The following is a 17,379-nucleotide window of genomic DNA, read 5'->3' on the forward strand; positions in this document are numbered from 1 at the left end:
ATTATTATTATTATTATTATTATTATTATTATTATTGTTATTATTATCATTATTATTGCTGTTGTTATATAATAAAATTTATTATCATCATTGTCATCATCTTCAATATTATTGATATTTTTAATTTCTTAATTTTGATGACATCATAAAAAATTATTTACTAATTTGGAATTCAAGAAAAGTTGCAAAGATTTTATTGTTTCTTCAGAAATAAGAGCAAGAATAATTATTTTTGTTGTTGTTTTGTTTTCTTCAGAGGGGACTAAGTTTCAAATGGTTTATTCTGAAATGAAGAGATTTCTCATTTCCTATCGTTCTATTTTCATCAAGGAATTGTTGATTTTATCTTAGTGATAACTTTGAACCATCAATTTTAATTGAAACTAGTAGGTTTCTTTTGCTTATTTGGTATGTAGTCAGCATATATTAAGTAGATTAATACATATATATATATATACATGTGTGTATATATAACTATCTAGTGTATTAAATCTATCCAAGATATCATAGCTTTAAGTAGATTATCCAATGATGTATCTAATACGAACAATATTTATTGGGTGTGAAATGGTAGAAATAATACAAAAAAATAGAGGCAGTATGTGTATGTTTGCATGTGTATATATATATATATATATGTGTATATATATATATATATATATATGTACTGTGAGAGATAGAGAGAGAAGGTAGAAAAGATAATATATTCAGGAAAATTTGTTCTGAAACCTCTTCTTTACATTTCAACATTTGATCTTATCTAATTGTTTTCCCTCCTTTTAAAAATCTCTTTACAAATCATTATTGAAGAGAAGATATGTAGTGATGGTAGAGGTGAAGGTGTTGGTGCATGGTGGGTCGTTGGGATAAACATGAAGTGGAATGGAGCAGAGGCAGTTAGACACTAAGAGAAGAGAGAGGACTTCAAAGGAATTTGGGTTTTATTTGTTCATTAGCACATTCAAACACAAAATCACAACTTGACAACTACTATGTGTATATCTTCCGCCTCCTCCACCTTCTTATTATCACACAATTCCTTCTGCTCAATGACATCGATGTCAATGTCGTCATCATCGTCACCATCGTCGTCGTCATCATCATCATCATCATCATCTCCAACAACATACATTATTGAAGGCAAGTCATTAATTTATATTGTATGTAAATGTATGTTTGTCCATCAAGCTGTTTATGTATGCATAGTATAGGTTTGTGTGTATGCTTATATATATATATATATTTATATATACACAGTGGTGAGCTGAACCTGTTTTGCATTAGTTTCTAAAAATTGGTCACTAAGATGTTTTTTAAGATGAGACAGGTTGTTGATTTTTTTTACTGGATTCTGAATAGAGACCTACTGAGAAAATTTACAGCGCCACTGTTATGGCATATTGTCAAATAACTCTTCCAACCCTCCCTTGCAATTCAGTTGCATTTTCATGTTTTGAAATAAAGGATAGTTGATTTTTGCTGTGTAAGATTTGTTTTTTTCATTGTTAACTTAAGATGATTGGTAAAGTTTATTTGCAGTAATGAAAGTGAAAATGTTCACGAGTGCTTATATGTATCTGTGTACTAATGGATGTTTGTGCATATGTGTGTGAATGTGTGTCTATGTGTACATATGTATGTATGGAATTGTATGCTGTATATTGCTTGTGCCCCTGTAGCATCATCATCCTTTTCTCTTTCTCTTTAATCTATCATACATATTTGTATTGGTGGCTCTTGTTATATTGTATCTATCTATTTTCTTGTCAAACTCGCTCTTCTTTTCTATACCTTTAACTTGACACCTTTACTAGTTATTTCAAGAATCCTCTGGCTCAACTTTTCTTCGTTCATTCTCTCCCCATCCTGAATCTAACATTTCTCCCACTAAGTCTATCTATCCCTCAACTTCACAATTTTCCCTTACTTCTTCACTCCCAGATAAAATCTAAAGCTACAAGGGATTATATACTAAGCCCCTCATAACAAATAAACAAAATAAACAGACCTCTTGTTTTACTGCCTTTTGTCAATGCAGAGCTTTGTTAGTTTCCTCAGACTCTGGATTTTACTCTATTTTAAGATTATATTTCATGACCCTCATAATGAAGAGATAATATATTATTGATATTGGAATGTTTTTTTTAACACAAAGTATGGTCAAAATTTTATTATTTTCAGTGAACCACTTGTCAAAACTTTGGTAGCTCATCACTGTATACATAAACATAAGCACTCAAACACATGTATATATACACATATGCAAGTATATGCATATTTACATACAAATATGCATATATGTGAGTGAGTGGGTATGCATATGTTTGTGTGTGTATGACTGTGCCTGCATGTAGGTGTTGAAATGCGTGTGCATAGATTGTGTGTGTGTGTGTGAAGATGTGCCTCTGTTTTTAAGTGTGAGAATATCAGATTATCTTACTGTACATGGATAAGTATGTTTGTACATGATAGCTTGTTTGTTATATATAAGAATAAAATTCTTGTGTAATTCATTTGATGTGTTGTATATAAGATTTTCTGCTTAACATTCTGATTTTATCTCTTGAAACAATAACCTTATTTTAGTTCCATATTTTAATAAGCTGTCTCTGTTTTTATATTGTATTCTTTCATATACTATCTCTATCAATTCATTAATTTAGTTTTGTTTTCTCCTTCTATATACTGTAATATTTGCTTAAACTTTGTAGAAATGATATTAAATTTTTAAACAGTCATATTTTAATGAGTGCATTAAATGACATGGTATAAAATACTTGTTCTGATGTGGAATATTTCCACTCAAATATGGTCTTTATTTGACTGATAAAAGAATAGTAAGATGAAATGTTAAACCTACAATAATCATTGTAATCTTTCCTGAAATTTTTGATATTTTGATATTAAGTACTTAAATTATTAAATTTTTGTCTGACTTGTCTGTTTTACCTCTTTTCAAAAACATCACATGTATGCATATACACACACATTTATATAAATATATATATTTTTTACATATATATAATATATCTATGTGCATGCATGCATGTATGTGTATATATATATATATATATATATATATATATATATATATATATATATATATATATATACACACATGTATGTGAACATGTGTGTGTATATGTGTTGTGTGTATATATGTGTAATATATGCAATATATATATATATATATATGTATATATATATATATATATATATATATATATATATATATATATATATATATATATATATATATATATATATATATATACATACATACATACATACATACATATTTATGATATTTCATTGCTTTCCTTTTGTTTATTGATTAATTCGTCATCCATGTGTATTCTTTGCATTGTTTTTATCATTATTATTTGAACCCCCTTTTCTTTTTTTTTCCTCTGTAATATTTCTTTGTTTCTGTAGGAAAGTTTTGATTTTGATTGAGGTAGCCTTTTTTTTTTTAAAATCATTTTCAGTATTCTGTTTTCACATGTAAACACTTGTCCAAATAGTATTAGACTGTTAAACACACAAACACAAAAATTCTTATGTTGGTTTGTGCATCTGTGTATATGTACAAGCACAAACACACATGCACAAACCAACATACACACACATATGCATACATATAGACACAAAATTCTTTAGAAAAAGAAAAAGAATATTAGTTTGTCTCTAGTGTAAGTTTGCATTTATTGATTTTAGATATTTTCTCACCTTGTTTACTTCTTTCTTCCATTCTGTTTTTCTTTCATTCTTTCTTTCAAAATGTCTCTTTTAAAAAATTTATTTAAGTTTGATTGTAACATTTATTATTAAAGTATGTAATCTAAAATAATATTTTTGATTCATCTCACTTTTAAGAAGGACATATTCCTGACTCACTATTACACTGGTGCTCATTTTCCTATTTACCTAATTCTTAGTTCCCATTCTATACATTTCCAGTTTTCTGCATTATTTGTATACAAATTATGATATAATTTGAACACATTGTTTCTGATGTATGGATTGCTTATGGTACATACAAACAAATACACACTCATAGACACAGACACACACAGACACACACACACACACACACACACACACACACACACACACACACAAGCTCAAACATATATACATATATATATATATATATATATATATATATATATATATATATATATATATAATTGTTAAAGAGGACAACAAACATTAAGACAAGGCAAACATCTCAAGCCATATACATTATTGTTATTGGAAAAAATTCAGTCTTACAGCTGTTTCTCGGATATCCTAGAGTATGGGATATTCTGTCATCATTTTCCCTATTTGTCTCTGATGATGGAATATCCCATACTCTTGGATATCCCAGAAACAGCTGTAAGACTTTGAATTTATTCCAATAATAATAATGTATATGACTTGAGATGTTTGCCTTGCCTTAACGTTTGTTGTCCTCTTTAACAATTATATATTCTCTATATCAGAAATCTGCAATGGCTCTATAACTACCATCTCAGCTACAACCTTGGAGCCTTAGTAATCCATTACAGAACTTACCTAGTGTACCTAATCGTTTAGATCACCTGTGAACTAAACCCCCATATTTTGTGTGTGTGTATATATATATATATATATATATATATGACATGTACATATGCACATAATACATTGACCATCCATACCATAACTTAGCGATTTGACAAATAGAGACAATAAAATAAGTACAAGACTAGAATTAAGTACTGGGGGTTGATATGATCAACTGAAACACTTGAAGGTGGTGCCCCAGCATGGCCACAGTCTAGTGACTGAAACCACTAAAAGAATAAAAAGAATCCTGCCTTTTTAAGGGTGTCTAGGACTACATTATTTAATGTGTCCTTTCCCTGTTTTTGAAGACGGTGGGTGGGGGTGTAATTTGAGGGAGATTTGACTGTTGTTTCTTGCAGGTTGAGTGATTATGTAGAAGCACCCTTGCTAATGTTGCTTAATTTCATGTCAGTCTTGACTGAACACGTCTATGATCAAAGGCATTCTAGCCGTGACCATCCCGTCTTTTTTTTTTTGGAAGTGGGAGGATCTATGACTACATTATTTAATGTGTGTCCTTCCCTTTTTAAGACAGTGAGGGAGATTTAGCCGCTATTTCAAGCAGGTTAAGCATTGTATCTGTTGGTAGTGATTGTGGTAGAGAGTGCTGTGATGCTGTTGAACACCACTGAAATATTGTATTCATGTAAGTTTTAAAATTTTGTTATATAGAGGCAGCACCTATGAAATAAGTATACTCTCCCAGACCATTGAGAAAGATGTGGCTGATGCCCAGCCAAAATGATCATCAGTTGGTCAATGTCTGCCACATATGATTCATGTGGTGGTGATGGTTGGGGAAGGAATAATTACGTTTATTCTACTCAAAAGAGTTAACTGGTGATGAAAAGAACATAGAAATTAGACCAGACAAAACAAACATTCAGCATTTTTCATAGAATAGGATTAGAAAGATAATTTTTCAATGAAATTCTATTCTTACAACCTAAGTTTTAGGGCATTGGGGCTTTTATTTCATACATACTAACACTGCCATTGTCATTCACATTTTGATTTTTCTTTTTTTCTGAAATATGATTGCATCACACACATCTTTGAATTTTTTTCTTTCATTTACTGCTTGTGATGCTTGTTTTTAAAAAAAATGATGAAAATATCCCACATGCTGAGGGTTATGTCAGGAGGTGTTCTTGCTATTATTATTGTAGTTGTTGATGATGATGATGTGTCTGTATGTTATATATTTTTGAACCAATCAGAAGCTTTCGTTGCACAGCCAATAATAAAATTAAATATGAGAAAGAGAAGGGGAGGGGTGATGAGAGAATGAGAAAGAAAGAAAGAAAAAATGATGAAAAATAATACGGATTAGGGGAGAGGCAAAAGGTTAGAAAAATAGAGGAAGGAAAGTGATGGTGAGTTAGGAAAAAGAGAGAAAATAAGAGAGAGATTTTAGATACAGAAATCAATTGTTCATAACCAAAGGTTGGGATAAAATTGAGATGAAGAGGTGAGGAAGGAATGGGGGAAGGGGAGAATGCCTACGAAGTTCTGTCACTACAGCCAGTAGGGGAGAAGGGGAGTGGTGGTGGTGGCTGGGTGGGTAATTTTTTCTTTTACCCACCAAGTTTTCTTCACTTTATTTTCCATAACTGATTTGCAGTGAGACAGTAAAAGAAGGCAAAGAAGAGAAAAAAAACACAAAAAATTTCAAAAAATTCTACACACATTAAAAAAATGTGTGCATATATGTGTGTGAGCATGCATTTGTATGTATGTGTGTGTTTGTTAGTGTAAATATGCATTTCAGATTGAAACAAGAGGTTATAATAATATTTAATTTGACATTGTCAACAGTAGCCATTATTGTATTTATACAGTTAGCTTAGTTTTGATTTGATTGGATACTTTACTTTCAGTTTTCAATATGTTACTTAGTTGAATGGTTGGTTGTTGACTGCATATACTGTTACTTGGAGTTGGTATTTATTGAGAAGTTTGTTTATATAATTTTTATATTCATTGCATCTTTTACTGGACAAGGATAAAGAGAAAAAAAAAGTGTAGGTTTCCATTTGATTAAAATGAATTTTTCTGGGTAATTTTTTTTTTCATGTTCATTATTAGTAATGAATGTCAAAAGAATAGTGGTACGAAATAATTTATGTCGTCGTCCATTTCTGTAAAAGAAAAAAATTGTCGCCGTTTTTTCGTACCTTGTTCACTGATCACTGAGATGTAGCATTGTTTTGAGCTTTTCCCTTTTTTCATTTTCTTTTATTGGAAGACTTGAGACACCATTGTGAAAATGGTGAATAACTGAGTCAGGATTATAAGAATGTATGACTTCAGGCCTGTCCTGATGGCGGAGCTGGGATTCGATCTTGGCATACCATTTGAGGTTTGATACTGAGTTCCATTAACTGAAAGGGAAATAGAGAAGATAAATTTCTTCAACGAAGATAGACATCATACATTTGTATAACTATGCCATACTATTATTCTATGTAGTTCTTTTGTATCTTGTAACTTAAATATGTCTAAACTAGAAGTTAAACATTGAGATAAAAACACTTCTACAACTAATTTTATATTTTATTTTTTATTTTCACTTAGCTGGTTGACTTAACCTGGTGCCTGGTTCATCACCATCATATGATCCTTGAGTGACTTTGACTACAGCACATCTGCCAGGTTTCCAGCCCTGTCCTTGCATCAATTTCAGAAGCCATGCAGAAGTTAGTGGGCTTCCATCTTGTAACTAATCCATAATATATATATGCTGAAAACATGGTTGATAAACTTTTGTCCCTAAGGGCGACACTTTGTTTCTCACAAACCAACAACTATCCTAATCTACCTAATGGCAAATAGGTGTCACAAATGTTATAGTTTCCTATTGTAAGTAAGAGTACTGTTTAATTGATGAGTGTTTCATTAATTTGCAGATTTAACTCTCAACTTGCAATTACTTTAGAACACATTGGGTCCTGTTTTATTGACTTGTTCTGGATGTACAGCCAACTGAAGACAAATTCTTCAAGTTGTTGTTCTACAACTCAATAGATTAAAGAGCAGATCATGTTTATCCTTGTATAAATTGGTGGGGAAGGAGTAGTGCCTATGACATTTGCTGATCCTCTCAGACCATTAAAATTAAGGTGGCTGATGCCCAGCTTTAACAACTTCAGGAAAAATGTTGGTTTGAAAGTGATGGTTGCAGTAACGTGAGCTTATCTAAAGGTAAAGATCAAGGGTGATTTTTGCATTTGATGATGTGCATGACCTGCCACATGGATTTGACTCTACTTCTGAAACTTTGAAACTCTGACTTTCTCTCTCTGTAACTCAAGTTTGACTCCCACATTAGAACTTGCTAGTTCTAGTTCTTGCTCGTTAACTTCTTGCTAGTTCTAAAAGCCCTAGATTAATGTTCCAATTCTTAGCCTCATTTACAATTTCATATGACCAACACCAAATGCAGTGTTGAGCGCACATTCTCATCTGTATATACTATTATATATACATATATATGTATATAAACACACATACACATATAGTGACGTATGTAATTATTTATTAATAAAGAACCTCTTCTAATTTTCTGAAATAATCTGAAAAATAATATTTTTCATAATAAAGTAATCAATTTCTTAAGAAACTAATAATTTTCATTAAATAATACGTGGCTTAAATATGAATTTTTGTAAACAGTGCTTGATTATAACAGAAAATGATACTTACACACACACACACATAATATGTATATATATATATATATATATATATATATATATATATATATATATATATATATATATATATATATATATATATATATTTATTTATTTATACACACATATACATATATTTACATACATACATGAATTACTAATGAAAGTTGAAATTTCAGTTTAAACATTTGAGACTGAAGAACAAGAACCAATTGACAGGAATCAACCAACCCATAGAGATAAATTTTTTCTGATAAGTAAGAGATACATGAATCACTTCCTGTAAATTGGATAATTGTTGTTTTTAATCTCAAATTGTTGTTTGCAAATATATATGTACATATTATAAATATATATATATATATATATATATATATATATATATATTATAATCATAAATCATTTAGAATCTGTCAATTAATACTAATATGTGGATTGACACACACAAATACATGCATTTATACATAATATATATATGTATGTGTATATGTATCTATATGTGTGTGTGTCTGTTTGTAAATATATGTATATATTACATGCATATATGAATACAGGTATATATGTATGTGTGTAATATGATATATGTATTTATGTGTATATGTAAGTGTGTGTGTGTATATATATATATATATATATATATATATATATATATATATATATATACATACATATGTATGTATGTATATATGTATGTATATATGTATGCATGTATGTGTGTCTAGAAGTTTGCTTATAAGCACATCTCCTGGTTTTCTTTCAGTACTGCTAAAAAAAAATTCCTACTTCTACATAATTTCAAAGAATGAGATACATTTACATGCAAAAATTCTTCAGATTCAGTGTTTCTTTATAAAATAGTTTCTATAGAAAATCCATATGAAGATCCCTGTGGTGCATTTATGAATGCTCAAATATGTGAAAATTAGTCACAAGAAAGATTTTTTGTTAGAATTCTTTGTATGTAGGAAGATTTTTAATGCAAGAAATTGGAATGTTCAGTGAAGTAGTTTAACTAAAATGTATATTGCTACCTGAAATGTGGACTGGGATAGGGTGGGAGTTTCTAGAATATTGTGTTTTATAATGGAATTTGGCAGCTTTAAATCAGATCTTTTTTGTAAGTTGGTGGGACATGGGTCAGGTCATATATAGATCAATTCACAGAATATATTATGTGTGCTCATATTGCGTAAGTAGTGTGATACACACACACATACACATGTGTGCGTGCACACATGCATCTCTATTTCCATACACATACATATATATAAATATATATATATATATATATATATATATATATATATATGATGATACTCAAAATTGCATTTGTACATATGCACACAAATATATATGATATATATATATATATATATATATATATATATATATATATAAATGGAAAGAGAGAGGTAATGTGGGTGGGAGAGATGCATTCATTTAAATGTTTACATCACAGATATATGTGTTTTTGAACAAGGATAAAAGGAAAAAAGCATAGGTTTCTATTTAATTACAAATTTTTTGATAATTTTTTTTGCTTGGATACGCACATGTAATGTGCACTTGTTTGTGAATATATGCATCTATATGTTTATTTCTAGTGCTTATAAATATTTATTTATGTTCACTTATGTATGTGCATATATATATGTATGTATTTTCTATCTATCTATCTATCTATCTATCTATCTATCTATCTATCTCTCTCTCTCTATATATATATATTTTGAGAAGATATCTTCTCAAAATGTATCACTTTAACTTGGTATATCTACCTGTAAAACGGCTGTGATATCTTGTTTTTTAGTGTAATTTTGCTACCTCTGGTAACTATTAACGTATTTAAATTATCGAAAGTTTTAATAACTGAGATAATATTAATATATACATAAACTAATATATATATATATATATATATATATATATATATATATATATATATATATATATGTGTGTGTGTGTGTGTGTGGAAAACCTGGAAGAGTTGGGGTACAGGGAACTGTACCAGAGTGCCAGAAAGGAGGCTGGGAGACAGGTATATATAGCCAAGGGAGAAGCAGAAAAGAAGAAATTTGCCAATGTTCAGCGACTTGAAGACCAAAGAACAAATATTTCGGATTGCAAGACTGTATGTGCAAGACAGTATGTGTCGGTGGTACATAAAATGCACCCACTACACTCTTGGAGTGGTTAACATTAGGAAGGGCATCCAGCTGTAGAAACACTGCCTGATCAGATTGGAGCCTGATGCAGCCTCCTGGCTTGCCAGTCCTCAGTCAAACCGTCCAACCCATGCCAGCATGGAAAACGGACGTTAAATGATGATGATATATATATATATATATATATATATATAGACTCATTTAGTTATTTACATTATGTATGGATATTTGCATTTATATATATATATATATGTAAGTGTGAGTGTGTGTAATGCATGGGCTCATATTAACTGGCATATATTTTTATGTGAACTAAGGATGAATTACAGTTGGATATATCCACATATATGCATTTGTATGTATCTTTAAGCATTCTAATAACTACTTGAGTGTATTGCATATTAAACATACACATATATGCAAATATGTGTGCATCTGTTAGTACACACACGCATATATATGTTTGTATGTATGTGCACAGGTGTGTATGAGTGCACAAGAGCATTAGCATGAATGTAAATAGGCTCATGTGTGCATGACACAAATGCATATGTGCATTTTGTTCCTTTTAAATTGCCTTGTGTTCCCATATTTCTTTGTTCATATAATTTCATTTATTGATAATGTGAGCATACAACCATGGAATACATGTTTTATACAGATCTAATACTTGTAGTACATACATATATATGCATTTATGATGCTTACCTAATTTATGTAAGTTAAAATTTTTTAATCAGTTTCCAAATAATTAAGTTATTTCTTTAGCGTTTAAAAAAAAATTTTGTTACTTATTTTGTAAAAGTGAATTAGCACTCAATTAGTTTTATGCAATTTTAACATTCATGTTTTTTATATTTGTATGTTTATAAGGCAGTGAGCTGGGAGGGTTGTTAGTGTGGCAGGAAAAATGCTTTGTGGTATTTCTTCTGATTTTATGTTTTGGGTTCAAATGCTGTCAGAGTTGACTTTGCCTTTCACCTATTTAGGGGTTGGTAAAATTAGTGCCTGTTGAGCACCGGGGTTGATGTAATTGACTTACCTCCTCCCCTAAAATTATTGGCCTTGTTTCAAAATTTGAAACCACTATTTGTATGCCTGTTGTTAATGCATGGATGTATATTCATGTGTGTGTGTGTGTGTGCGTGTGTGTATGCATGTATGCATCTGTGTGTCTGTGTGTGCATGAATGTATATGAGTATGTGCATACCTACATGTGTATATTGAAAGTGGGAACACAGCACAAGAAAGTGTATGTAGATATCCGAGTATACACAGACATGTTTGCCTGCACATGAATGCACACTCATTTGCATGTGCATCTGTGTGAGTGCATGTATGTACATTTGAATATATGTGTGACATCATGCATAGCATATGTGCACACATAATATAAACCATGAATTAATCTATATTTGACCTCCAAATTTCACTACATATTAAACAAAAAAAAACATCCACTGCAAGCCAAACTACATACTCTGTAGTCATAACCATTTTAGCTAAATATATAAATGCCAAATTTATATATATGTACAATTACAGATTTATTTATTTATTTATTTATTTATTTATTTATTTATATTCTTTTTTTTTATAACTATACCCAGAAGTAAAATCACTTTAGTGAAATTTCCTTTTTTTTTTCCATTAAAGATCCTCCGACATACAAAGAATCTCTGCAAAACATTTTTTTTGTCACTAATCATTAGTTTTCACATCCGAGAAACTTATTTTATAGAAAAAACAGCCAATCTAAAGAAGTGTTATATAAAAAATTTAATAATTGTTTTAAACTTTGTCATATGTTTATGTGAGGAGCTAAAATTTGTGTCAAGTTGTTTTCAGTGTTACTGAAAGAAAATCAAGGGGCATGTATATATGCAAGATTCAAATATCTTAATATCAATCACCAAATGATCAAGAAGATGAAATTTTGTGTAGCAACTTCCACACGCACATGCACACACACACTTTTCATGCAAAATTCCAGATATTTTGAGATACCTTATTTTTTTTTTGTGCCCAGAATGAAATTATTTTTACATGATACTCTTTCTTTACTTACCTTGTTCTAGAGAAAGAAAAGCTGAATCTAAAAGAGATAATAAACATAAAGAGCAAGCAATTTGTTTTAAGCATCATGCAGCGCAATGGGAGAACATGAAGTTCATCGTGGCTTGAAAAACATGCAGTTTTAATATAGGAGATAGAACGTAGGGTAGTTCACACTGTTATGACAATGATTTAGTGATAAAATAGGATAAATCATTGTACATTTTTGACACTGTTCATAAAAAGACCTTAACAATACAATATTCATTAAATATGGTGGGTGATATATTGAAATAGTTTAATCATGTAATAGATGAGTTCCCTTAAACAAATCATGTGAGTTGCTGGATGAATTGGTTGGGGAACACACCTATTAACAAAAGGAATATAAAATAATGCATCAAAAAGATGTGAATGACTGATGAAGAAATGGTGCTGTCATTACAAGGCTTGATTAAAAGAAAAAATTCTGTCTAGTAAGGCATAAGACTTAAGAGGAAGTTTGGTTGATATTTAATAAGGTTTAATTATTTTCTGTATTAGTAGTTAAGATAATGTTACATACAGATGTGATGGTTAAGCATCTGCAAAGCTGTTTTTTTTATCTCATTAGTTATAATATTAATTATAATATATATTCTTAGAGTTGTTAGAGAAAAGTTATAAATTTGCATAAAATGCAAACAGACTAAATTGTACTGAATAAATAGAAAATTTTTGGTTTAATCATTTCCTGATAGAATGGCATTGAAGGTTATGAATTGAATATTTATGACATTAATGAAATGTTTTAAATTTATATCAGTTTTCAGGTTATTATACTACATTGGACAAATAAATATTTATTAAGTTTAAAGGAAAAAGGTTTTGTACAAATAATAGTTAAATGGTTTGAAAGCATCAGCAAAATTCTTTGCAACATTCTTTAATTGTCAAAATATTTCCTGAGTGGAATAAAAGTCTGATTGTTGATGTATATTTGAATATTTTAGTACTTTGGTACCAGAAAAAAAAAATGGATTAAGATAAAGATGTGCAACTTATAATTTGTTTACAATCATTGTACTGAGTTTCAACAATATTCATTTTCATCACAGGGTCTCATATATATATATATATATATATATATATATATATATTTGCACACACATACACTCACACATATTCATATAGACATATGTTAGTGGATGGATCTAGAATTGGCTTATTGGTTATTATTGAAAAGATCCAGTATGTATGCACCATACTTAAACTTCCTCATATGTGTGCAACAAAGATAGCTAGCTAACTAGCTAGCTAGATAGATAGATAGAGAGAGAGTGAGAAATAGATAGATAGAGAGAGAGAGAGGAATAAGAACATTCTATGAATTGAATTTGCAATTAATTATCTCTAATTTTTGGCTATTTTATTTTTTGTAAAGTTTTCTGCAATTTGAGTACAGGAAGTATACAAGGAAGTGTATTTCATGCTTGTGCATACAGGTGTAAATTCAATATTCTTTGTTTGTGCATACAATGAATTTATGTCTGTGGTCTGTGTTCATTTTTCATGGAATTACTGGAGTTGTTGACAGAAATCATTGATAGGTGAACTTTATACAATTACAGCAAGAATTTTCGTATGATATCACATAAACCCCATCCTTTCACCCTTCATATTTCCTTCTGTGTATTAAAATTTTAATTTGATTCAATCAAATAATTAAATATCTGTTCATTTAACTAGATTTCCTGGAATATATTTGTTAAGTATAATCAGAATATATATATATATATATATATATATATAAAGTCATGAATATCTTCTAAAGAAAATATAAAAAAAACCCAGTAAGCAAAATACAATAGTATTGAGTAGTAATTATTATTATTAGTTGACATATTAATGGATTTCAGAATTACTAGACTACTGATAAGTAAACATCTTCATATTTCGTTTGGTCCTTAAACATTTCTAGTTTCAAATAGATAACATCGACAAATTTTTGGCCTTGCAAATATATATATATATATATATATATATATATATATATATATATATATAATGATAATGGTAATTGTTTCTATTTTTGGCACAAAATCCAGTACTTTTGTGAGGATGGATTACTTGATTAAATTGAACTTCCTCTGTTCTTCACTAGCATTATATCTTATCAACACCAGAGAATGAAAGGCAAAGTTGACCATGTTAGGATTTGAACTCAGAATGTAAAATATCAGAACTAATGCAGCAAGGCATTTATTCTGATAATTCCAATGATTCTGCCAATCCATAGTTGTAATAATAATAATAGTTGTTTCTATTATAGGTTCAGAACCTGAGACATAGGGGAGTGGTTAATTGATTTAATTGACTTTTGTATGCAACTGGTACTTTATTTTATCGACCTTGAGAGGATGAAAGCACTGTTGACTTCAGTGGAAATTGAGCACAAAATGTAAAGAGATTGAGTAAGTACTTCAAAACACTTTTATGACACTTCCAATGATAAAAATAATGATTGTATTTAATACTGGTACTGGGCCACAAAAATTGGTGGTGGAAGAAGTAGTCTATCAAATTGAGTGCAGTACTAGTACTTTGTTTCATCAATCCCGAAAGGATTGGCCTTAGTGGGATTTGAAATCAGAAATGTAAAAATGGCTGAAACAAATTGTGCAAGACATTTCTTTCGGATACATGGTCCAAATACATGCATCCGCTAAAGACACTTGAGGGCCAGATGTTTATATAAAATTGGTTGATAGATTTAATGTACCACACAAGAGCAGATGTGGCTCCTCTGCTAGGTTTCCATACAATTCTCATCTTCCAAATTCCACTCACAAGATATTAATGAGCCTGGGGCTATGGTAGAAGACACTTGCCCAAAGTGTACCATTTTTTGGGATGAGACCAAAAAGAATGTAGTTGAGAAGCAAATGTGTTAGCTACATAATCATATTACGAAAGACAAAGTCATTTGACCAGTCCATGTCACATTCCTGGTAATAAACCCTGCTAATTCTTCCCTGGTTTAATTTGACTTTTAGAGTTACAACAGAGTTTTTTTTACCAGAGTATGATGAAGATATTATTCACGTGACATACATATGAATCAATTACATAATGATGCTGTAGTGAAGATTTACTAAATTGTAATACCCTTGCATCAAAATAAGTTATACTAACAGTTAGACATTCAGAAATATATTAAAAAATTCATGTAGCTACAATAACAAGAGGAAGTAAATTATCATAGTTTTGAAGAAGTTTTATTTTGATTCTTGGTCAGCAGAATCTTATGATCCTTTCAGTTCCTGAGTTCTGACATATAATTCCAGTATGATAAATAAATAAATAAATAAAATTCAGGTTTACATAAACAAAAAAAAAAAAAAAAAATTATAAAGACACCGGTAACCTCCCCCTCGTTATTGATCTGTGTAACAATATTGCCTTATGATACATGACTGCTGAAAAAATGAAAAGATTTACAACTCATTCTTCACGAAATGTTGTCTACATTTGACATAATGTTAAATTTAGACAGGAAATGGTAAAAAAACCAATGCTATACATTTAGTGAACAAACATGCAGTGATAGGAGAATGGTCACAGTTGCAGTTTGTGAAGATTATTTGTCATATAAACAATCGCAGTGTTGACATTAATGAAAATGGTGATGATGTTTACCATGACAACATATTGCTACGTGATGGTGATATTGGCTAAAATAGCCATATATTCATTTCAAGGTCCACAATAATTCTTTAAATAAGACTCCATTGAGATAAGTGCAAATAAATAAATAAATAATAAAGATTTCAAAAAGTTTATAAAAAGGAATTTCAAAATGGGTGATAATAGATATTGCAGGATGATGTGTTTTCTTGGGTTTGGTTGCAGGGAGAGGAGTGTTTTATCAAAAACCTCATACATGAACATGCCTCCTCCTCTTTACCTACCTTGGAAAGCAGTTTGAACTTCTAAAACTCTGCTGGAAGCTTTATCACCGAAGTTATTCTGAGCAGCCACACGGATTTGATATCTTGTCCCTGGTTCCAGATGACCTAAGAGACTCCACTTTTTCCTCCACAGATATCGTGTAGCTTGCCACAATTCGTCACCTACCACCCAAAACAGTTTGAATATTCAGAAAGTTTGCAGAAAATTTGTTTGTGGTAGAAGCAGAGATGTGCACCAGCAGCAGTGGTGGCAGCAGCAAAGTGGTAGTAATAGTAGTAGTATTAGTAGTGGTGGTGATGGATGTAAAATGGTAAGAGTAGAAGAAAAGAAGAGTATCAGACTTGACAAGAATGTTTTGGAATTTATTCATAATTTTTCTTTGGATTTTATTTATTTTATTTTGTTATAACTTTAAAATGCAAGAACTTAAACCTTTTTTTTTTTACTTTAGTTATAATTAAATCACAAATTAAAGTAATTAAATGGTTAATGCCAAAGTGTTTGTATAGTTTATCTTTTTATTTAATTATTTATGGATAAAAACATATCTATTTTTTCAAAGATTACATTGATAAAGTTTAACATAGATTTCAAGAAGATTTTATGTACTACAAAGTATTTTAATTTTTATGAACATATTTTAAATAAAAAAAATTTCAAATATAAATAACTGAGAATGCATTAAATTATCAATGATCTGTTTGTCACTGATTTGCTTATTTCCTTCACAAATTAATTTCATGCATCTGTCTTAATTTAAACAAGTTTAAGTTATGATTTATTACACTTTAAACATTTCATGTGGTATGTTGAAATTCTTTTGTGACGTAAGTTTTACAAATCATTTGCAATGATTCTTCCAATTAATCTAATATTACGTTTCATTGCTTGCCTAACTGTGAGTCCCTAAGTTAATGTG

At 29.9% G+C, this 17,379-nt stretch overlaps 1 protein-coding gene across 1 annotated transcript in view; it reads right to left on the minus strand.

Moving 5' to 3' along the window:
- Positions 1 to 5,607: 5,607 nt before the first annotated feature.
- Positions 5,608 to 17,379, minus strand: part of LOC106878977 (neuroglian) — a 552,234-nt gene continuing 540,462 nt past the window's right edge. The window contains exons 11-12 of the mRNA XM_089354891.1: positions 16,460 to 16,621; positions 5,608 to 6,977 (exon numbers count right to left, since the gene is read on the minus strand). Coding sequence (XP_089211017.1) covers positions 6,832 to 6,977; positions 16,460 to 16,621 — 308 coding nt within the window. The 3' untranslated portion in view covers positions 5,608 to 6,831. The remainder of the gene's footprint in view (positions 6,978 to 16,459; positions 16,622 to 17,379) is intronic.

The sequence above is a fragment of the Octopus bimaculoides genome, chromosome 1 (assembly GCF_046866305.1).
Source record: "Octopus bimaculoides isolate indiv1 chromosome 1, ASM4686630v1, whole genome shotgun sequence".
NCBI lineage: Eukaryota > Metazoa > Mollusca > Cephalopoda > Octopoda > Octopodidae > Octopus > Octopus bimaculoides.